This window comes from Pseudochaenichthys georgianus, chromosome 12 (assembly GCF_902827115.2).
Source record: "Pseudochaenichthys georgianus chromosome 12, fPseGeo1.2, whole genome shotgun sequence".
Taxonomy (NCBI): domain Eukaryota; kingdom Metazoa; phylum Chordata; class Actinopteri; order Perciformes; family Channichthyidae; genus Pseudochaenichthys; species Pseudochaenichthys georgianus.
Window position 1 is genome coordinate 172,635 of NC_047514.1, and position 24,487 is coordinate 197,121.

At 40.4% G+C, this 24,487-nt stretch overlaps 2 protein-coding genes across 2 annotated transcripts in view; both read left to right on the forward strand.

Moving 5' to 3' along the window:
- The first annotated feature begins 1,863 nt into the window (after positions 1 to 1,863).
- On the forward strand, positions 1,864 to 19,464 carry LOC117456352 (bile salt-activated lipase-like). Its single transcript, XM_034096202.1, has 11 exons — positions 1,864 to 1,926; positions 2,352 to 2,499; positions 2,666 to 2,785; positions 4,033 to 4,230; positions 4,521 to 4,651; positions 5,959 to 6,066; positions 13,652 to 13,766; positions 14,225 to 14,411; positions 17,426 to 17,629; positions 18,462 to 18,674; positions 19,243 to 19,464. Exons 1-11 carry the CDS (start codon positions 1,864 to 1,866, stop codon positions 19,424 to 19,426), a joined length of 1,671 nt encoding a protein of 556 aa, XP_033952093.1. The 3' UTR covers positions 19,427 to 19,464.
- A 1,345-nt stretch (positions 19,465 to 20,809) lies between these two features.
- Positions 20,810 to 24,487, forward strand: part of ythdc2 (YTH domain containing 2) — a 58,319-nt gene continuing 54,641 nt past the window's right edge. Inside the window, exons 1-2 of the mRNA XM_034096405.1 lie at positions 20,810 to 20,897; positions 23,288 to 23,426. Of these exons, the coding sequence (XP_033952296.1) occupies positions 23,294 to 23,426 (133 nt within the window). The 5' untranslated portion in view covers positions 20,810 to 20,897; positions 23,288 to 23,293. The remainder of the gene's footprint in view (positions 20,898 to 23,287; positions 23,427 to 24,487) is intronic.

A 24,487-nucleotide genomic window follows, 5' to 3' on the forward strand; every position in this document is an offset into this window, starting at 1 on the left:
TAAGTGAAAACGTTTCCACTAAAGGTTTTTTGTGTGAAATACATCAGAAATAAAGAATACAAATATAAAACACAGCCTGAGGTGTGCTCACTGCTGCTCTCTGATTGATGTGTTGCTTGACCAATGACCCCGACCTTTGTTTTGTTATCATTACGTGGCTGTGTGTTTAGATGAAAGCCCAGTGGCGATCTGTCCATCTGTTACACTGATTATACAGTAAAGCCATCGAAAATAATATGATATACAGTACAGTACAAGTAGCCTACTTCTGGGTCTCTGTGTTTCATTCAAGCTCGGCTCTGTGTGTGTGTGGCACGAGCGCATTTTGTGAGTGCGCGAGCGGTAACGTGGAATGTTGTTGTTAGCATCTGGTTAGCTAGCTATGCTAACGGATAAAGGGCTCTTTCTACACCAAGGTGAAGGAGAGTCCTCAGACAGACAGGATCGTATAACCTCAGCTCAGTGAGGTAAGGACTCTCTCAGTGTTTAGATAGTTAACTTTGGTGTAGGTTATCTCAGTGGGTCTCAAAGGTTTTGGTCACCATATGTAAACAAGTATTTGCGAGGAACACCTTTATATGATCATTATAGTTATTAAAAAATAAGAGAATGAAAAACGGGTATGAAATACTATAGGACAGTAACACAAGAATACAGTTTAAAAGGGGAGTGATTAGTAAAATATCCATAAAGAAAAAGTAAATCTGTGTACAGTTCTGTTTCATATGGGTGTTGAGAGATGTAGACTATCCATAGATCTCTTCATGTTGCTCTCAAAGTGCACCAGATTGATGCATTTAACTTCAATATTTAAAAAAAAAATCTTCCAGGGGGAGCTTGCCCCCAGACCCTCCTAGAGCAGGTTAGGTCCACCCCCACCTAAAACATGTTCACATGTATAGGATACTAAATACATTTGCACACTTTTCCTATGGTGGCCTATGTCCATATGTTTCTGTTTTGGTGGTCGTGCCACAACCGTGCATGTATGCGCAAGTCATAGGTGCGCTATAAAATAGCACTACACCTCTGCAATCAAATCAAATCAAATCAAGTTTTATTTATATAGCACATTTATAAACGATTTTTGGTCGAGCCAAAGTGCTGTACATATAATAAAAATAGCCTACAGTAGAGACACTTTACAGCAAATACAACAGCACAGATTGTTCAGAATATCAGTATGAGAAAAACGACACCCTCTGTCCTCAGACCCTCTGTCAGTAAACCCTCACATCGTACAAGGAAAAACTTCCAGAGAAAACCCACAGTTTAAAGGGAACATGGGAGAAACCTCAGGGAGAGCAACAGAGGAGGGATCCCTCTCCCAGGACGGACAGACGTGCAATAGATGCCGTGTGTAAATTGAAGAGATAATACATTTTACAGCATATAGACCGAATGTTAGGAAATGCATGTGTCTGTAATAAGAAGACGAATCCACGAGGATGTCAGCTGCAATGTGTGTGAAAGACAATAGACTTTACAGCATGTTTTTTGAAGTTGAAGTTGCGTTGGTGTTTGTGTGTTGGTTGTTGACGGCAGTGTGTGCCCCCCCTTGGTAAATGATTTCCCCCCCATTTGATTTGTTCTAGAGCCGACCCTGGACACGTGTATGCTGGCAGATTCAGGAGCGTAGGTGGACACACATACACCCACATCAAGGCAAGGGTCAAGGAGATATTTTTGTTTGAGCAATATGTATGTTTTTTAAATGTTGAAGGGTATCCAGATAAAGTAAAGATGAAAGTGTTGTTGACACAGCTGTTTAAATGTCCCTCCCACTGGTCAGCGTGGAGTACGGGGCGTGGTTCTGCCTTAAAACTCCGGCAGACATCCGAAAGCAACTCACTCACCGTCAACATGATGAACATGAAGAGTCTGGTGGCCATCGCTGTGTTTCTGGAGACGGTCTCTGCGAACTCTGTTTAACTTCTGTTCAGTATCTCTACAAGTCAGTGGTGAAGTCAGATGCTTCACTTAAGTAAAAGTAACAATAGTTTTCATTGAAGTATTTATTGTCAAAGCATTTCATGTATTCATTGCTATCGGGATGTTAAGAGCATGGAATATAACAAAAAGGGTTTCTGAAGTGAATTACCAACCCATCCACCTTTAACTAATTGGACACGTGCAATCTCCATGTGCGACGAAGTTTAGCTTTCGCTATCTTTTATTTCCAAAGAAAAACAGTGTGTTCACAGACACGGTCAAAAAACTATTGCTCTCCCAGTCACAATCAATACACCTGTGCCAGGAGACCAGTTCTATGCTGTTGCCCTATTACGCCATCTAGTGTTCAAATAACAACCATTCTACTGGGTGCAACATTGTGTGCTTTCTTGCCGTAGCTCGGGGTGGTGAACACAGAGGGAGGTTTGGTTCGGGGAAAGAACATCCGTCTGGGGTTCGGCCGCCGCATGGACGTCTTCAAGGGGATTCCCTTCGCTGACGTCCCTGAAACTTTCATGAAACCAAAACCTCACCCAGGCTGGGATGGTGAGTAGACCGACTGAGATCATATTCAAGTTCACTTCAAATGAAAAGGTTTTATAGTCATATGCACAAAGCTACAGTGTAGATATGGCAATGCAATTCTTCTTACCTGAGCTCCTCCAACAATGCAACGTATAATAAAATACAACATCAAAATCTGTGTCATCAGATGTTCTGGATGCCACTGCGTTTAAGGACATTTGCCTCCAGGTGACCGTCGGCCCTAACAATACCAGAGGCAGCACGGACTGTCTCTACCTCAACATCTGGGTTCCAAACAACGGCTCAGGTAAACAAAGTGTCCTCCATATTAGATCCAATCAACAACTTTAAAGTTCTCCTATTATACTGTTTTTCATCATTATAGGTCTCAGATATATACGGAACCTGTCTCTGATTGGCTGAGACCCCAAACAGATCATTGCAGCATTACCCATAATCCCCTCAGTTTCAGTGCTGATTCTCTGTCTGTTACTTTAGATGGAAACAAGGAGCCCCTCCCCACGCCCCTCTGAGAGACATTTGGTTACAAAGAACTCAATGGTGCTCTCGGAGGGGATTCAGGTGATAAGGTGGGGGGGGGGGGTTACCTTGTTGCTGATTGGCTAATGGTTACACAAGACAACACATCGTTATGACATCATAAAGTAACAAACATCTGATCAGCTCATTTTCAGACAGGTTTTTATTGAAATGGATCAAAAAGAGAGAGAATCTTTGTTCCTGGAACTTTCAGAGTCTCTTTCCACAGAGGGGACACATGTTGATGTAGAAGAGACATGAAGAAGAGGGGACACATGTTGATGTAGAAGAGACATGAAGAAGAGGGGACACATGGTGATGTAGAGGAGACATGAAGAAGAGGGGACACATGTTGATGTAGAAGATACATGAAGAAGAGGGGACACATGGTGATGTAGAGGAGACATGAAGAAGAGGGGACACATGTTGATGTAGAAGATACATGAAGAAGAGGAGACACATGTTGATGTAGAAGAGACATGAAGAAGAGGGGACACATGTTGATCTAGAAGAGACATGAAGAAGAGGGGACACATGGTGATGTAGAGGAGACATGAAGAAGAGGGGACACATGTTGATGTAGAAGATACATGAAGAAGAGGAGACACATGTTGATGTAGAAGAGACATGAAGAAGAGGGGACACATGTTGATCTAGAAGATACATGAAGAAGAGGAGACACTTGTTGATCTAGAAGAGACATGAAGAAGAGGGGACACTTGTTGATCTAGAAGAGACATGAAGAAGAGGGGACACATGTTGATGTAGAAGAGACATGAGGAAGAGGGGACACATGTTGATGTAGAAGAGACATGGAGAAGAGGGGACACATGTTGATGTAGAAGAGACATGGAGAAGAGGGGACACATGTTGATGTAGAAGAGACATGAAGAAGAGGGGACACATGTTGATGTAGAAGAGACATGAAGAAGAGGGGACACATGTTGATGTAGAAGAGACATGAAGAAGTGGATTTTGCATAATAGGTGACTTTTAATGCTCTCTGTCTTTCAGTGTCCTCTGATATGCCGGTCATGGTCTGGATCTATGGCGGCGCCTTCATGATTGGAAGCGCGATGGGTATTGAGATCCTGAAGTTCGCTCTGTACAGCGGGCAGGAGCTGGCCGACAGAGGGAATGTGATCGTGGTTTCAATCGGATACCGGGTCGGCTCTCTGGGCTTCCTGAGCGCTGGAGAACCAGAACTTGCTGGTGGGTGACAGTTTATTTCCTCAAAATAGAGACAGAATTATTCAGAGCCAAATAAATGGTGGCCTCCCTGCCAGATTTGTACTATTTAAGGACTCATACCATGATTCAGGGGAGTAAAGTACATGTACACAAAATAATGTTCTACTTTTACTTGAGTAACATTTTGAATGCAGGACTTTTACTGTAACAGAGTATTCCTACACTCTGGTACTTCTACTTTAACTCAAGTACACAATCTGAGTACATTTCCATCTCTGCCGGGATGGAGTTAAACGTTTGATTTCTCTCAGGAAACTACGGTCTCTGGGACCAGCAGGCTGCCATCGCCTGGGTGCACAGGAACATCCGTAAATTCGGAGGAGACCCCGAGAACATCACACTCTTCGGGGAGTCTGCAGGCGGAGCCAGTGTCAACCTCCAGGTACTCATTGTGTGAGCTGATAGGTATACAGAGGTGTGAAGTAGTGGAGTACAAATACTTTGTTACTGTACTTAAGTACATCTTTCTGGTATCAGTACTTTACTCCACTACTTATTTTTCTGCCGACTTTTTACTTTGACTTCTTACATTTGGAACACAAATACCTGTACTTTCTACTTCTTACATGTTGAACTCAAATACGTGTACTTTCTACTTCTTACATGTTGAACTCAAATACCTGTACTTTCTACTTCTCACATGTTAAACTCAAATACGTGTACTTTCTACTTCTTACATGTTGAACTCAAATACCTGTACTTTCTACTTCTCACATGTTGAACTCAAATACCTGTACTTTCTACTTCTCACATGTTGAACTCAAATACGTGTACTTTCTACTTCTTACATGTTGAACTCAAATACCTGTACTTTCTACTTCTCACATGTTAAACTCAAATACGTGTACTTTCTACTTCTTACATGTTGAACACAAATACCTGAACTTTCTACTTCTTACATGTTGAACACTAATACCTGTACTTTCTACTTCTTACATGTTGAACCCAAATACCTGTACTTTCTACTTCTTACATGTTGAACACAAATACCTGTACTTTCTACTTCTCACATGTTGAACTCAAATACCTGTACTTTCTACTTCTTACATGTTGAACTCAAATACCTGTACTTTCTACTTCTCACATGTTGAACCCAAATACCTGAACTTTCTACTTCTCACATGTTGAACTCAAATACCTGTACTTTCTACTTCTTACATGTTGAACTCAAATACCTGTACTTTCTACTTCTTACATGTTGAACCCAAATACCTGTACTTTCTACTTCTCTCATTTCCCAAACAGCTGGTTCCTTTAGTCTGAATGTGTGTTGGTGCGTGGTCATTATTCTTTAGAGTCACTGCGTGCCTATTGGTTGGAACACGATCCGTGTATCCATCACTTCCTGGTCTTCTCTAAAGAAGAGGGACCAATGGAAACGTTGTCATGTTGCCGTTGTTCAGCATGGAAACATTCATTAGCTAACAATGACATTATTGTTCTATTAATATAAAGGGAGGTCAGGTACTCTTTAAAGCAGCTGCTAGCTATGGGTACTTTCTACTGAAGTACATTTCAAAGCCTCTTTACTTTGACTTGAGGAAAGAAGCTTAGTCAGTACTTCTACTTTCACCAGAGTATTTTTAAACACGAGTATCTGTACTTCTACTTGAGTAGAGGATGTGTGTACTTTTTCCATCTCTGTAGATATATTATTTGAGATGAAATGAATTCTAACTTTCACTTCAGATTCTGAGTCCTCACAACAAAGGGCTTTTCAAGAGAGCCATCGCCCAGAGCGGTGTGGCCGTCTGCCCATGGACCATCAACAAGATTCCCCGCGAGTACGCAGTGGAGGTACATCACACTTTACTCACATGTTTTATTTCCTTGTATCAAAAGTCAAAGTCAACTTTATTGTCAATCTTTCAGTTTGTGTGTACAGACAGAGAGATCGAAATACGGTTTCCCACAATCCCAAATACAAAAACAAATATATATAAAAATTAGGGCTGTCAAACGATTACAATTTTTAATCAGATTAATCACAGCTTAAACATTAATTAATCATGATTAATCACCATTCGAACTATGTCCAAAATATGCCATTTCTTTATGTATATTGTTGGGAATGGAAAGATAAATGAAAGCCGGCGGATATATCCATTTCACATACAGTATCTATGTTTATTATAACGTTTTTCTGCATGTCAAAATGAAAGACAACCCACACACCTATCAATCATCAAACCGTGGGGTCTTAATTCATTACGTGTTGATTTCTATCAACGGGGGAGTACTTCAGGAAAGTCGACAGAGGGGGGCGGCGGCTAGTGGAGTACTTCGTGACATTACATTACATTACATTACATTACATTACATTACATTGCATTTATTTAGCTGACGCTTTTATCCAAAGCGACTTACAATAAGTACATTCGACCAGGACAACACATCCTCACTCCCAGGTCGGCCTATGTTGACGTTATGTCAAGTCCCCTGCCGGCTTTTTCCAACGCAAGGGGGGGGGCCTTAGCGTCCATTTTCAACGCAAGGGGGGGGGGCCTTAGCGTCCATTTTCAACGCAAGGGGGGGGGCCCTTAGCGTCCATTTTCAGCTTTCCGGGATGTCCATTTTCAGCTTTCCGGGATGTCCATTTTCAGCTTTCCGGGATGTCCATATGCTTCTATGGACGCTCATGGAAGGGCATTCGTTTGTGTCAACTGCCCTTAAAGGCAATGAAGACACTACACTACCCAGAATCCCCAGCTATCGTTTGGACTACACCATGTGCTCTGTTTGACAAACCCCGTGATAGTCCTCAAGCTCTGTGATTGGAGAGTGTGCTCCGAGGGTTACCGAGCCTCGAACAGCACTTGAAATGGGATGGAACCACGGCAGATTGTCCAAAACTGGATTTGAACGGGTCCACCGCGTCCCCCCCCTCCCCCACCCCGTACCCAGAACTACACATGCTGGCTATTCTGTTTCGCAACATGTTCTCTATGGCACGTCTCTACTGGGAGTTGTAGTTTTAAAAGACGTTTTCGTATTTCCCATAATAAGAAGTTGCCAGTATTAAACTGTGTACATCCCTGGAGGTTTAGGGGAAAGGAAACACTCACATTTAAAACATATAATTAATAAATGGGTGAAAATTGCTGGTGCCCATAATGGGCTGTATTAATATATATACCCACACGCCAGCTAAGGTCAGAAGAGCTTTATTTAACAGCTGGTCTTATGTTTGTGACCCCTCCTGTTGTTAATTGATAACATTACATTACATTAATTGATAAGCCTGAAACATGCACTTGTCAAGGTTCAGAGGCACATTTTGCAAATATGGCAGTAGCCATCGATCAGCTTAAGATAAGATATACTTTATTGATCCCAAGTTGGAACATTTGCGTTACATCAGCATGTGTAACAGTTAAATATGCAGTTGTGTTTATTTGAAAATCATTTAGTATAATCACATAAATTCTGTGTTTTATATTCAACAATTCTGTGTTCTTTATTTATTGATTGTTCAATACCTGACAAGGCCGGAGATGAAATATCTACATACATCTCATAAGAGTATAATACATATGTATAATATCAGTTAAAATAAGTGCTTCAACATAGTTAACATTGCTGGAGGTATGCACACATATTGATAGATGTCTTGTAATGCACTATTGAGGAACCTGCGACCCAAGTTTTTCATTCAGTGCAGAACTACACCACAGTTGTGTAGGCCTATATGATATGTCAATAAACCTTAGAACATCTTAAAATCTTGAACGGGATGTGCAAAATAGTCATTACATACAGTCTTTAATTAACTATTAGTAGAGAATAACGAGTAATGAATATACTTTATAGGGATCGTATTAATATCTAATAATAAAAATAATGAAATTCAATAACATGCTTTAACCACCAGGTGTCTCTTTATATCATCTGTGCACCTTTATGGTGTAAATACAGCCTATCTACCAATTGGATCAAATATAAAAGTGAGCCGAATTAGTGTTGATACTGCAAGGAGACGCATTGTGTGAAAATAAATGTAAGATGTTGTTTAATGGCTGATATATTTATGATCCACATCACGTTTTCAGTTCCTCATGTTTGTCTTCTCATCAGGGCTATAAATACAGAACTACGGCAGATATGTAATATTTAATGCAGCCGAACCGTGTATTACAATGCCGTTATGTGATGACTTTCAAAGAGAAAAGCAAGAACACTCGGAATAAGGTATTATTTTATTTTTTAAAAATGTTTTCGGTCTGTTTCCGGTATTTGTTAATGACGATGTGCTGTGAGATGTGAGACTGGAATTGTACAGGGGGAAATAACGTATCTTTAGATGCGGATTTTGTTAAACTAATATGTTTGCGCTGTGGACCAACACTATACATTGACGGCGAAGGGGGTAGCAATAAAGATAACACCATTAAACAGTTACACACCATAACAGAAATAATATCGATAGCAGCGTCCCTAGCAACCACCTTGGTAACAATGAAAACGTTGGACGCAATTTCCTGAAGTAATCTTCGTAATAACTAGCAAACTAAAGATCATGTACATCCACTGCACACATAATCTGAAATAACAACTCATATTTCTCGCATCAAATGACATCAAAACGCATTTTAATAGCCAAACTAACTTTAAAATAGGCATTTTACACCCAGAATAAAACGAAGTTCGGCCATGTTTTCTTTTTCTGCAGGGAGAAATGATAGCTGGGGATTCTGGGTAGTGTAGTGTCTTCTGCCATCCTTTACTCCGAAAAAAGATTTGTTTCTCCGAATCGAAGGGGAAAAATACAAAAGCATTGCACACAATTTAAACCAATCAATGTTGTGTAATTAACAAGGATAATCTGGTGTATTTTAGTCGATGAGTAGTGCAGATATCACTGTAAAATCAATCGTCAGTAAGGGGGATATTTACTTCCGGGTGTACAATTCTCCGCTATCCAATGAGAATGGACGCTCACATTGCCTTTAAGGGCAGTCGACACAAACAAATGCCGTGCTTCCATGAGCGTCCATAGAAGCACATGGACATCCCGGAAAGCTGAAAATGGACGCTAAGGCCCCCCCCCTTGCGTTGAAAATGGACGCTAAGGCCCCCCCCCCTTGCGTTGAAAATGGACGCTAAGGCCCCCCCCCTTGCGTTGAAAATGGACGCTAAGGCCCCCCCCCTTGCGTTGGAAAAAGCCGACAGGGGACTTGACATAACGTCAACATAGGCCGACCTGGGAGTGAGGATGTGTTGACCAGGAAGACACAACCTTGAGGAAAACAGAAGTGTGAACGTTGTGATCAGCTGTTTTAGCGCAGTTCTCCAGTGAAGGTCTCCCTTGAAAAAGAGATCTATGATCTCAATGGGACCAATCTGGATAAATAAAGGTTTGAAATGAAATGAAATGAAAGGGGGGAGTCTCCCTCCGCAGCCGGTTGGCGTAGTTTTGGCACAGTTCCGTTGTACAGACCGACGTTAACAGCAGCCCTGTCTGTGCACACGGAGACCGACTCTGTCGTCCGGTGATCGAACCGCCTTCTGGAAAAGCTTCACAAGTACGTCGGTACGCAAATGCGCTTTGTGACACAAGTGACGGTCCACATTTCAGATGACGCACATAACCTGCGTACCAGTTATGTGCACCCCTGTACCAGAGCCATATTATTACTAGTATATGGCTCTGCCCTGTACTACAGCAAGAGTATTCTCCGTCGGGACTTCCTGCAACAACACCACGCCGTTATCAAAGATGTTCTATTGAGAAGACGATCACTACGTGACAAAAGTTTTCAAAACCGTCGCTACTGAAATCAATCTTACTAACTGCTGTCTGTGCAATTTACTCCGCGAGTTAGCAGACTTTATTTTGCTTACTTTAACATCATGTCTCATGGTGGGGCTAAGCCATTTCTTGGTATGGGTGTAGCCTACCCCAGCCATACCCTGGCGCTGCCACTGGTGGCACGTATGGGGCGGGCCATTCTGCACATGCGTTAAATGCGTTAAATATTTTAACGCAATTAATTCAAAAATGTAATTACCGCCGTTAACGCGATAATTTTGACAGCACTAATAAAAATATGTATGCAAATATGTACATACACAATCCAAAGACAAACATACATATGCACACATTAAGACCTAAATAAAAGCACAACGATCAATATATACAAAATAACAGTCACTTCAATATCTTTGAACTTTAAGAATAATTCAAGATGGGAATATATTTAGAAAATAAAGATGTTTATCACTTCAGGGCTCTGGAAACATTAAAACAGAAAGTGGATTTAGATTACATTACATGTTACATGTTAGACGCTTTTATCCAAAGCAATTTACATATGCAATACTGTGGACAATCCCCACAGGAGCAATTTGGGGTGAAATGTCCCAGGGACACAACGACATGCTGACTGCAGTGGGGTTTGAACCTGTGACCCCCTAAGCCAGGGCCGTATTCATGGAGTCAACATTGGGGGGGACCAAATATTCAATACAAATTTGAATACTAATTTCCTGCCATTCTAAAGGAAAATACATAAAAAATCACTAACACATTAAAAACCTGTTAAACCCCATGCCCCTGCCTGTGGGGGCAAAACACAACAATAGTCACAAAACTGTGTCTCAGGCATGGGTGTAGGAAGCATCCTCAATGTGGGTGGGACAATTTGACGGGGGGTGTGGGCGGGTGGGGGACCTAACCTCCTCTAGGGAGGCTAACAACTGAAACCAGCTAGCCCACAGCTAGTTAGCTACTATTCCTGAAAAGTTCGGTTTTAACATCAGAACTAGTGTTGCACGGTGTACCGATACTTGAAAGGTACCGCGATACCCTGCCGTTAAAAACGGTACGATTCCTCCGTTTCATTAGTATCGGTACTTTAAGAATGACGGGGGAAAGTACTCCCGTGAAAAAACGCCGTTTAATAAGAGCCGTGTGTGTTCAGCGCTCTGCTTCCACTCCTTGCACTGCAGCCGTGCCTGCTGTCCCGCTCCTCTCAAGCACGTTCTAAGTCCCTCCCCTCTCTCTTGCACGCGGCCACGCGCTAGCTGCCAGAGCATGTGAGAAAACGAGAAGCATGGCTGCAAGTGGGAGTGCAACTGCCGCTGCGCCTCGGCTTGTTGACAAAAAAGACGCCAGAAGTCTGTGAACGGGCCAGAAGTCAGGTGTTCAGAGCAGAGCTCCCTGTCGGAGCGGCAGAGCGTGATGTGCACTGAAAAGTTTTTCTGTCGCAATATTATCGTTGAGCAAACTTAACTAGCAAACTAGCATCACTATCTGCTAACGTTAGCTTTAGCCTTCGTTTTCTATTAGTTTTTTTCATAGGCTATAAACGGAGGTGGTATAAGTAGCCTATATATCTTGTACTTGAGTAAAAGTAGAAGTACCCAGGTCTTGTACTTGAGTTAAAGTAGAAGTACCAGAATGTAGGAACAATCCTGCAATCAAAATGTTCCTCAAATAAAAGTACAAAAGTATTATCATCAAAATATAGTTAAAGTAGCGACAGTAAAAGTAGAAGTGCTCAGGTCTTGTACTAGAAGCACCAGAGTGTAGGAATACTCTGTTACAGTAAAAGTACTGCATTCAAAATGTTCCTCAAGTAAAAGTATTAAAGTAGCGACAGTAAAAGTAGTCGTTGTGCAGATTGGTCCATTTCAGAATAATATATATGATATGTTTTATAATGATTGATCATGAAAGTGTTCTCAAAGCTGGTAAATGTGCAGCTAGTTTGAATGACTTTGTAGACTGCAGGGTAGCTGGTGAAGGTGCAGCTAGTCTGAAGTACTTTGTAGACTGCAGGGTAGCTGGTGGATTTACTCCAGGTGGAACTAAAGTCTGACACTTGATTATATTTCACATCATTCATCCAGATCTGTGAAGTAACTAAAGGGATTAAATACATGTAGTGGAGTAAAAGTACACCATGTACCTCTGAACTGTAGTGGATTAGAAGTACAAAGTAGCAAAAGAAACATTGAAATACTTAAATAAAGTACAAGTATCTCAAAATTGTACCCAAGTAGTACTTGAGTTTATGAACTTAGTTACTTTACACCAGTGGCTATACAGATAGAAAGACTAAGCCTTGCACAGAGGCATGAAAATACATTTTCAAAATGCTCAACAGTGCTGCCAAAATGTTAAACTCACTGCTACACAATTAAAATAAATGCTTTTATATATATTTATATTAGATGTGACTCTTTGGCATTTCTGTTCTTAGTAACACTGCTGCTTTAGTTGTTCTGACTGCTAAAATCATCTGTTATTCCTCATTTTAAAGCCGATATTCCGTGTTTCCCTTTTTTTAAGAAAAGTATCGAAAAAGAATCAGAATCGCAATTCTTGACTTGGTATCGGTATCGAAACCAAAATGTTGGTATCGTGACAACACTAATCAGAACTACAAGTTACTTACACAAAGAATCTAAACCGGAGGGTTTATTAACATTACCATTACGAAATAAAATAATATAGATTACTTTAGGGCTAACTAGAAAAGATACCAGAACTGATGGAGGGCAAATTAAAACATGACTGACCTGCTTGGAGCATCAAGCTAACTGAAGGTGGACTCAGACGTGCAACAGCGAAATACACCCGCGGGTACAAAATAAGGAACCAATTTACATATGAAAAGAAATATAATTTTGGTGAAGCTCACAATAACAGAAAATATAGATTTTCAAGTATACAAGTAACCAAAATAAAGAAGTCATAGAATAGCAATTTTATTTAAATAAAAAAATCTAAAAATCAAAACTTTTTTTTTTTTTTACTATTTATTGGGGGGGACATTTTGAGTGTATCTGAATATTGGGGGGGATGTGTCCCCAATGTATATGGTGAATACGGCCCTGCCCTAATCCCAACACCAAGGCTCTATCCACTGCGCCACACGCCACTGCGCATCTATCTATCTATCTATCTATCTATCTATCTATCTATCTATCTATCTATCTATCTATCTATCTATCTATCTATCTATCTATCTATCTATCTTTCTTTCTTTCTTTCTTTCTTTCTTTCTTTCTTTCTTTCTTTCTTTCTTTCTTTCTTTCTTTCCTGACATTTGAGAGTCATCATTTCTGCTTGTTGGGCCTTTTCCTCTGTGCAGTGTCCAGAGTTCAGCAAGGATAAAAAAAAAAAACGCAATGAACTGCTCCCAATCAGTCTGATGTGTCACTAACATGTCAGAAATGTTAGTCGAGTAATCATCGAGTACTCGCACAGTTGAAATGGACCGAAGAGTTGAATCAATAGCTAGCTTTCCTCAAAGTATTCCTGCAAACTGGGCAAGTGTTGTCACAGCGGCCCCAACAAATATACCATTTGGAAACACTAGGGGGGTTTTAAAGTTGTCTGTTTCCATTCTAAACATGATTTCTAACTCCTCCCCAGGTTGCTCTGAAGGTCAATTGCCCCACCGATGAGCGCATGGCTTCCTGTTTGAAGGAGATAGATCCTGTAGACCTAACTCTGGCGGGATCTTTCAATTTTTCCAGCAGCCCCAGTGGTAAGGACTCCACATACAATTTGCATTTTCTGTTTATAGATTCTGATGCTTTCTATCGGGGCAATGTAGAGAGAAAAGTCACGGTGTTGCACCCACTCCTTCTGCATTGTTTAAATGGCATCCCAGTGAATCATTGATTTATTATTTTTTATCTATCTCAATTCCCATACGGCTAATATTCATACTCTCTCATGATTCCTGACTTTGGGTCAAATTTAGAAATGAGATTAAGATGTTAATCTGTTGAACGTGTTTTACAGCCCTGACAAAACACACATGAATTTGCATTCTCTTTTTGGAGATTATCATACAAACAACATTTCAAACAATTCTCAAATAGAAATAGAAATAAACTAGCATTAGAGAGAAAGAAAAATATACAGATGACTGTGAAAGTAAAACATCGAGTTAGTAGGCCTACTGTACATAATAAGCATCTGGTTATATCTGCCTGTCAGATCCCATTGTCTACCACCTGGAATTATCTCCTGTCATCGACGGTGACTTCCTGCCGGATCATCCGTCCAAGTTGTTCCACAATGCGGCAGACATTGATTTCATCGCTGGACTCAACGACATGGACGGATATATCTTCACGAGTATCGATGTTCCAAATTTCAAATTCAACCTGTTTCCCGTCCCTGTGTGAGTTGATACCGTTTGTTCACATTAACATGCATATTCGCAGTATATTGGCTCTTTATTAGTCATTATTAAATGGCTTAGTTGAATACTCGATTCTGATTGGTCAATTCAGAACACCAGTAGTAGTTGTTAATCCAGTAGTACAGACCGCTGTCAAGGATTTATTGACCGTTGTTAAAGACGCTCACATCTGCAGAAAGAAGTCCGGTCGATTTAACTGTATCGTTTTGTTTTTTTTTGTCTCCCGCCTGAGAGCAACATGGAGGATTTTAATATTACTTTTTATTAGAGCCGGGACTCGATTAAAAAAATGAATCTAATTAATTAGAGGCTTTGTAATTAATTAATCGAAATTAATCGCATTTTAATCAAATATACATATCTGACCTGAGAACAGTGAGAAGCAGTTTCCACATGGATGTGACTCCAGGTGGTCTACAGTCGAGTGCAGTCCAGTGAGCCAGGGAGCTGGTTATTCTCTCAGACGTGGACTCACTCATCCTGGCCCTGAAACCAGTCGTCTGGTGGAGTGTGGGTTGGGTCAGGGTGTGGTTCCTTGCACTCGGAGTCGGGCTAACGTCCACGCTAGCTGCTACATGCTAGCTGCTACATGCTTTGCATTTAGGTGGTACTTTAGGCTTGATGTGCTGCGGTGATATGCAAATTCTTTTTTGCATAATTTGCACACAACCGTGCTCTTGTCGACGCTTCCATCCGTCCGTTTTTTAAAACAACATGTCCCATCCACGGGGCCGACCAAAGCGGTCTCATCAGCTGGTTCGTTCATGTTTGACTATTGTTCACCGTGGTTTGTTGTTGTTTGAAGTCCCATGCTGAAGTCATGAACGTTAGTTGGTGCTCCAGTATAATCGGTCCGCCTGAAACTCATCCAGTGAGAAACGTTTCGCTGTGCAAAAACAAGTGCGATTAAAATGCGTTAATTTTTTTAACGCGTTAATTTTTGTGTAATTAAAGGAATGGTCCACTCATTAGATAATTAATCAAAACTTCAGTATTTAGTGAAACGTTATGTTTAAACCATACCCTGAAGAAATCAGCGATATTCCCCGGTAAATAATGATTTTATAGCTCTTTTTTATCAAGACCTGTATATTCCGTCTGGCCGCCGCCATGTTTGCCATTTTCAGTAGTCACGTGATGGTCGTGACATCATCCATGCGTTCACTTTGTCAACACACGGAAAGATGGCGGAGTATTTCAGTTCGGACTCGTCAGCAGAGGAACAAGTTTTGACCAATGTGAAGAGATTGGATGGGGGAATTCAGCCATACATATCAGTATGACAATACGACACCCACTGTCCTTAGACCCTCTGTCCTTAGACCCTCACATCGTACAAGGAAACACTTCTGTAGAAAACCCACAGTTTAAAGGGAACATGGGAGAAACCTCAGGGAGAGCAACAGAGGAGGGATCCCTCTCCCAGGACGGACAGACGTGCAATAGATGCCGTGTATAAATTGAAAAGATAATACATTTGCAACATAGGTAGTCCAAATGTTTGGAAATGCATGTGTGTATAATAGGAAGATGATATAAGATACTATATGTATGCATGTAGTACCACCCTTGCTAGCGATTCCCTCTCTAGTTTAGCATACTCAGCTTCGTTGTCCCTGGCCATAGAATCACGATTTTATGGGGCCGGAAAAACTGGGGGGAAATACACACTAGCCGGTCCTACGCTATATGGAAAGGCCACCAAAAACTGTCCTGGCCTGGACGTTAAAACGGGGCTAGCCGCTGCAATGGAAATGCGCTATAACATACCTTATTCTTACTCCGAGCACTACTTCTGCTCCTCCGTCGCTTCACACTTGCAGAGGGCGATTTCTCTACTGGCCGAACTGGTGTCCTGGTCGGTGATGACACCAGAAAGACCGATGGTACTGCATCTCAATTGAGTAATGGTTGTTCTTTAAATCCCATGTTATGTTTGATCATACTCTCAGAGTAGTCGTCCGGAAATGTGAAATGTTCGCTGCATACATGAGCCTGTAAATCTCTCGGTTCGGGCCGGCCACATTTCGCTAGCCACTGCCTCCGAATGTACTTCTTATGCTTACCTTTTGGCAACAGATGGAACCGAGCATTCCGTGGATTGTTCCTATCCGAATTATGGCAATATTTCGCGATACAGTGAGGCATATTTGAAGAGAGAAACTACAGTAAATAACATGGAGATCAACGTGTCCTCGAAAACCAAACGCATGGATTACGTCACGTCCGGGAAATGGCGGCGCCCACAGTGTTGATGTTATTTCGGTATATAATCAGTTTGAAATCACTGATAATGTCATCGGATTAAAAAAAAAAAGAGAGAGACTGGCAGAGACTGGTCTGTTTTATCGGATGATAATTTTTAAAAAATGAGTGTCATGAGAATACCATTCCTTTAATTAATCTTAATTAACGCGTTAAAGTCACGGCCCTACTTTTTATATATTTGGAGAGCACAGTAATTTGGTGAATGGTTTGTGGCTGATGAGTCCCCAGTGAAGAAAAGCAAAAGACAAGAGGGACAAGAAAACAGCGGAGATGAAACCCTCAACACGGAGCTGCGGTCCTTTATACCCAACGGTCCAGACATCAAATGGCTAAACATATTCAGTTGCCAGTTACTTTGGCATGAGGGCAATCAAGTGCTTCGCGTCGGGCTCCTGATCAGCCTGTCGGGTGTTCTTTTACTCGTAATGACCGCCTCGCTGCACATTATCCCTTACTTATAAAACATTTATTAATGCCTTATTCTACATGACCATATTCTACAAGTAATACACCATTAGTTGAGAGTTTTTCCTCAATAACCCTCTAATTCAGGGGTGCCAGCATTGGTTTATAATGACTAATAAAGAGCCAATATAGGCTACTGCTAATATGCATGTTAATTAACAACCAGTTGATGGTGAATTTGTGTACCTTAATATTACCCAGAGCAACTTTGGTTAGTTGTGTTTTATTATAACTTATTTTCAAACCTTTCTTTATTGCAGTGAGGATGTGGAGAAGCTTCTGGCTGCGTTCACTAAGGATAAGGGTGACGCTGCTTTGCAGGCTGCACTTTCACTATATAACTCAACCTGGGAACCAACGCCCAGCCAGGAGAGCATCAAGAAAACCCTCGTTCACATTGAAACAGACTTCCTCTTCCTGGCTTCTACTCAGGCTGCACTGAAGCTTCATGCTGACAACGCAAAGTGATTATAACATCTTGCTATACAGATGCTTCCAGTTTATCTACAAGCCCTTTTGTTCCACACCATGCTTTATCATTTAAAGGTCCCCTATTATGCTGTTTTTCATCAATATATTACAGGTCTCAGATATAGAACATGTCTCTGATTGGCTGAAACACCAAACAGATCATTGCAGCATTACCCATAATCCCCTCTGTTTCAGCCCTGCTTCAAAAGTGCTGATTCTCTGTCGGTTACTTTAGATGAAAATAAGGAGCCCCTCCCCACGCCCCTCTGAGAGACATTTGGTTCAAAAGAACTAGGGTTGGGAACCGAAACTCGGTTCAAGATGAGAGCCGATAAGAAAATGCCGGGTACCCATACAAAATTTCACAAGCCAAAACATCGTTATGACATCATAAAGTGGCCAAAATCTGATCAGCTCATTTTCAGACAGGTTTTTATATAAATGGATCATAAAGGTCTTTATGTATAAGAGACATGAAGAAGTGGATTTTGCATAATAGGTGACCTTTAAGGAACAAACCCAGGGTTTAACCATTCTATAACTTCATGGAAGTCATCGCAGTAAGTAAAGAGTTCCTTAGTCTCTTGTTTTTTTTAGATCTTTTGTGTAACATTTTGGCTGCCTGTTTTCAAACACAGTAAGCCTCAAATGTTTGCACTTGAGTCAGGGATTAAGTCCCAAGTCAACCCTGACAGGTCCCTTAAACAATCAGATTGTCTCTTCACCACATGTAATGCCATTTTTCGATGCACACGTTTTGAAAACTCATTCTTCTTTGTTGTGAACTCATTGTCATATCCCTTTTCTTCCCATGTCTCACCAAAGAACTGGCCGTACCTACTCCTACCTTTTCTCTCAGCCCAACAGGTTTTCAGGCATTTTCGGACCCTACCCTCAGTGGATGGGAGCCGACCATACGAACGATGTGCTTTACGTGTTCGGAAAGCCTTTTATGGTACGATTATTGTATCCATTGAATAAACACCGGGACCTCTCTGGCTACATGATCGCCTACTGGACAAACTTCGCCAGAACAGGGTAAAAATCTTCCGACACAAGAAATAGGAGCATCACAGAAATCAAACAAACCTGAATTAGGCAAGGCAAGGCAAGGCAAGTTTATTTATATAGCAACTTTCAACACAAGGCAATTCAAAGTGCTTTACAAAAATGAAAGACATTAAGAAACATATTATAAAATGGCATTTAAAAACACTAATTTAAAAGCAAAGATAATAAAACATGAATAACAAAAGTACATTAATTAAAGTTACAGTGCAGTGTGAGATACACACATCTGAAATGTTTAGCTCTGACTCTCAGTCATTGCTAACTCACTTTCTTTCTATTTTCTTTTTTTCACTTCTCCTTTAGTTATTTCAAGTGTTTCATGCTAAGCGAACCCCCTTTGGAACATTTTAATCTGCAACCCAATATTCTGAAAATTAAACGGATCGTATTTGTGTAGCATATACAATTAATTTGCTCGCAGACATTCATGTGGCGTTCTAGTTTTGGACCCTATCTGTAACCCCAATACACGTCGGGCACTTTATTTGAAGTAGAAAACTGTCTTTATTTGATTGCTGTGTATCCATCCATCCAGGGACCCCAACGAAGGAGAACTGAGCGTGCCTGCTACCTGGCCAACATTCAACAGCACTGGACAGAAGTTTGTGGAGCTCAACTCTAAGATGAACGAAAGCTATGTGGGAGAGAATATGAGAAAGGATTTCGTGGATTTATGGAACAACGTAATACCCAGCTTCCCCGACATCATCGCCGAATAAAGATCATATGCATCAGCTGTGCACTTCAGTGTGGACATGACCAGTGTTCAATTATTATTGGTTTATGAAAAAATAAATGAATGGCAAACACTATTCAATTTCCTCGGTTTCATTATTTTATATCTTTGCCCTTTATACATTGTAGTGCTAAAAATCAAACACATTACATGTATGGTATCTAAGCTAAGAAGCTAGCCTACTACTTATTGTGTTGTCATATTAAACCTATAGCACAACTAATGGACAATAATACATGTATAGCAACTGTTAATTTAACAAAGCTCTCACAGTGGGCTGCTTTACCACCAGAATATTCTGAAGTGTCTTAATAAAAAATCCTCCTGTGGCTTTCTGTCTTGGTATGTCAATGAGCAACCCAGTCTCACGGGCCGGCATTTCGTGTTAAAGTCACAACATGTAATCTATTGATTCGTGTTCACCAACACGATTTTCCCCTTTTTTTCGTGTCGTATCACAGAACGATTTTAAAAGCAATGTATTTCTATTAGTAGTATGTTTCGTGCCGGCACCAGGTCTTTTTGTCCGGTCGGGTCTTGGAAGACCGGCAGCTGTCTGGTTCATAAAAACATGTTCTTACTCAATATCAAGCCACGATTATTCTTTTTATTTTAAATTCTATAATGTCGGACTTTTTTTTGCCGTCCGTGAGGAAAAGAAATGGGGCTCAGAGCCTCAGAATACTGAAATCTGTATTTTTCCAACTTGTAGTGGAGTAGAAGTACAAAGTAGCATAAACATTTGTTTTATTACTGTTGTATTGGAAAAGTTCTACACAAGAGCAAATGTACTCAATTACATCCCACTTCTGCAGTACCAGAGTGTAGGAATACTCTGTTACAGTAAAAGTCCTGCATTCAAAATGTTCCTCAAGTAAAACTAGAAAAGTATTATCAAAATATAGTAAAAGTAGCGACAGTACAAGTAGTCATTGTGCAGATTGGTCCATTTCAGAATAATATATGATACGTGTTCTCAAAGCTGGTGAAGGTGCAGCTAGTCTGAATGACTTTGTATACTGCAGGGTAGCTTGTGAATTTACTCCAGGTGGAACTAAAGTCTGATTTAACACGTTATATTTCATAATTCATCCAGATCTGTAAAGTAACTAAAGGTATTAAATACATGTAGTGGAGTAAAAGTACACCATTTACCTGGAGTAGAAGTACAAAGTTGCAGAAAATGGAAATACTCAAGTAAAGTACCTCAACATTTTACTTAAATACAGTACTTGGTCATTTTCTGGATAAAATCATGTTTTACAGTCTATGGTTTTAGCTCCACGTTTGGTTCGTCATAATTCAAACCTGGTTTTATTTTGAAGGAGTCAGACCGGATGTACTTTTGTTTTTGGCGCCACCATTGCCGGCAATTGCCAGAACCCGCAGAAGCTTTCATCAGATGAAGAGTGCTTGTGGCTTTCCAGATAAACGAAAGCTACTGAATAGACAAGGTACAGTATCTGCATTAATTGGTTTTATGACAAACTTGGACATGAAGCTAGCTACAGTCCTTATAAAGATAACTCTGTCTCACGCGCAGCTAGCTGTAGCTAAGATAGTTTAAATAGTGTTATCGGTGACATGACTCAATGTGTTTATAAGCTAAAGCTAACAGTTCACCAGAGCCTCTAAAAGTCAGAAGGGTGACCAGGTGCCAACAAGCCACATGTGGGACAAAGATTACGGTTGTGTTACTGCAATGATAAGAGCTTTTACCTCTAAAAAAAACTAGCTTATAAATATCAATAACAACGCTCTGCTATGGGTTGATTTGTTGGACCAAACTATGCAAGTGAAGGACTTACATATGTTGGGTTTGAATGGTTAGATGAGAATACTTTTCTACTTTCACTTGAGGAACATTTTGAATGCATGACTTTTACTGTAACAGAGTATTCCTACACTCTGGTACTTCTACTTTTACTCAAGTACAAGATCTGAGTACTTCTACTTTTACTCAAGTACAAGATCTGACTACTTCTACTTTTACTCAAATACAAGATCTGACTACTTCTACTTTTACTCAAATACAAGATCTGACTACTTCTACTTTTACTCAAATACAAGATCTGACTACTTCTACTTTTACTCAAATACAAGATCTGAGTACTTCTACTTTTACTAAGTACAAGATCTGACTACTTCTACTAAGTACAAGATCTGACTACTTCTACTTTTACTCAAGTACAAGGTCTGAGTACTTCTACTTTTACTCAAGTACAATATCTGAGTACTTCTACTTTTACTCAAGTACAAGATCTGAATACTTCTACTTTTACTCCAAGTACAAGATCTGAGTACTTCTACTTTTACTCAAGAACAAGATCTGAGTACTTCTACTTTTACTCAATACAAGATCTGAGTACTTCTACTTGTACTCAAATACAAGATCTGACTACTTCTACTTTTACTCAAATACAAGATCTGAGTACTTCTACTTGTACTCAAATACAAGATCTGACTACTTCTACTTTTACTCAAATACAAGATCTGAGTACTTCTACTTTTACTCAAATACAAGATCTGACTACTTCTACTTTTACTCAAATACAAGATCTGAGTACTTCTACTTTTACTAAGTACAAGATCTGACTACTTCTACTAAGTACAAGATCTGACTACTTCTACTTTTACTCAAGTACAAGGTCTGAGTACTTCTACTTTTACTCAAGTACAAGATCTGAGTACTTCTACTTTTACTCAAGTACAAGATCTGAATACTTCTACTTTTACTCCAAGTACAAGATCTGAGTACTTCTACTTTTACTCAAGAACAAGATCTGAGTACTTCTACTTTTACTCAATACAAGATCTGAGTACTTCTACTTCTACTCAAGTACAAGATCTGAGTACTTCTACTTTTACTCAAGTACAAGATCTGAATACTTCTACTTTTACTCCAAGTACAAGATCTGAGTACTTCTACTTTTACTCAAGTACAAGATCTGAGTACTACTTTGACTCAAGTACAATACCTGAGTACTTCTACTTTTACTCAAATACAAGATCTGACTACTTTTACTCAAGTACAAGATCTGAGTACTTCTACTTTTACTCAAGTACAAGATCTGAGTACTACTTTGACTCAAGTACAATACCTGAGTACTTGTACTTTTACTCAAGTACAAGATCTGAGTACTACTTTGACTCAAGTACAATACCTGAGTACTTGTACTTTTACTCAAGTACAAGATCTGAGTACTTGTACTTTTACTCAAGTACAAGATCGGCAAGACATTGCTGTTGTGACACATGTATTGTTGACATGTATGTTTAGTTTGTTGTTGTTGTTGTTGTTGTAACGCCTAGTGCGGCATGCTTTGGCAATCCTATGTTTTAGATGTGTTCATGCCAATAACGCTCCTTTTTGTATTATTTCAAATATTTGATCAATTTCACAAGCTGACATTTGGATATCTATGTCTTAAAGGTCACCTGTGATGTCATAACGATGTGTTGTCTTGTGTAACCATTAGCCAATCAGCAACAAGGTAACCCCCCCCCCCCCCCCCCCCATATCACCTGAATCTCCTCTAGAGCTCCACTGAGTTCTTTGTAACCAAATCTCTCTCAGAGGGGCGTGGGGGAGGGGCTCCTTATTTTCATCTAAAGTAACAGACAGAGAATCAGCACTTTGGAAACAGGGCTGAAACAGAGGGGATTATGGGTAATGCTGCAATGATCTGTTTGGTGTTTCAGCCAATCAGAGACAGGCTCTGGATATATCTGAGACCTGTGATATATGGATGAAAGACAGCATAACAGGGGACCTTTCAGTCAGTAGAGTGTTGATGTTTCTCCCAGTCCTCCCGTGCTCAGGTTATCTGTTGTTGTGTTGCAGGGCATCATGTCGGGGTCACAGCGGCCCGCCAGGAGCCGGAAAACCGTCCCCAATGGGATGAAAAAGATCCACATCGATGAGGGAGTCAAAATATCCGTGAACGTGGCTCTGGAGAGGTTTCGCTACGGCGACCAGAAAGGTACCAACAGGTTTCATTGTCACATATGAGAACATAAAAGCAGAACACGAGTAGAACATCCGTTATATTTGAATCCGATGCACTCCTCATGCTCCCAGATCCAGACACACGAAGAGTAGAGACCAGTAGTGGCTGCTTAAGTGGAAATGTGTCTGTTGATTGTGTGTATATATAGGATATACATATTTTATACTTATTTGTATTAGGGATGCCAGCGATTATTCGATTTTTCGAATATTCGTTACCGTCTCCATAATCGAAAATATATATTTTTTTATTATTATTTATGTTTTTCTTTTTTTCCTGGCTTAGTTTCAACCAAAATATAGACTAATGCTAATAATAGTAATAGTATTAATAATTGTAAATGGCCATTGCTCACACCACCAGTTTGTTTTACTGTAAACTTGTAAACTCGCGGCGAATAATCGATTAATATTCGCCAGGGCTGTCCGATTTTCGATTTTGATCATGGTCGGTTTCTGGCATCCCGAATTTGTATATGTATTTGGGATTATGGGAAACGGTATTTCCATCTCTCGGTCTGTACACAAACTGAAAGATTGACAATACATTTGACTGACTTATAATCGTTAGACGATCTAACCTTTTTAAATAAAAGCAGCTCAGAAACCTTTAACGGCTGCTGATGACCAACCTCTTCTCTTTGGCGTGTGATTGAGTTAAAATTGACTTAATTCTGGTTAATATAATTAACCAATATCTGTTGGTTTTAATGGGCTATACAGAATAGTTTGATTTAGCTTCACTCCTCCCAGATTGAGAATGAAGACAGGATGTTTGACTCTTGCAATTTATATCAATATTCCAATTACCGTACTTTTCGGACTATAAAGCGCACCTGCATATCAGCCGCAGCAGCTAAACTGTCCGTCTGTCTTGCTCTCGTTCTGTCTCTCAGTTCCACTTTTACTTTGGCGCGCTACCTGTCTCACTCTTTTCCGGCCTCCAGCTTTTCCTGCTGGAGCCCGCCGCTTAAAGGTGGCGGGCGCGGACCGGTCCTAGAGCCCGTAGAGTTAAAGGTGGTTAATTTTACCTGT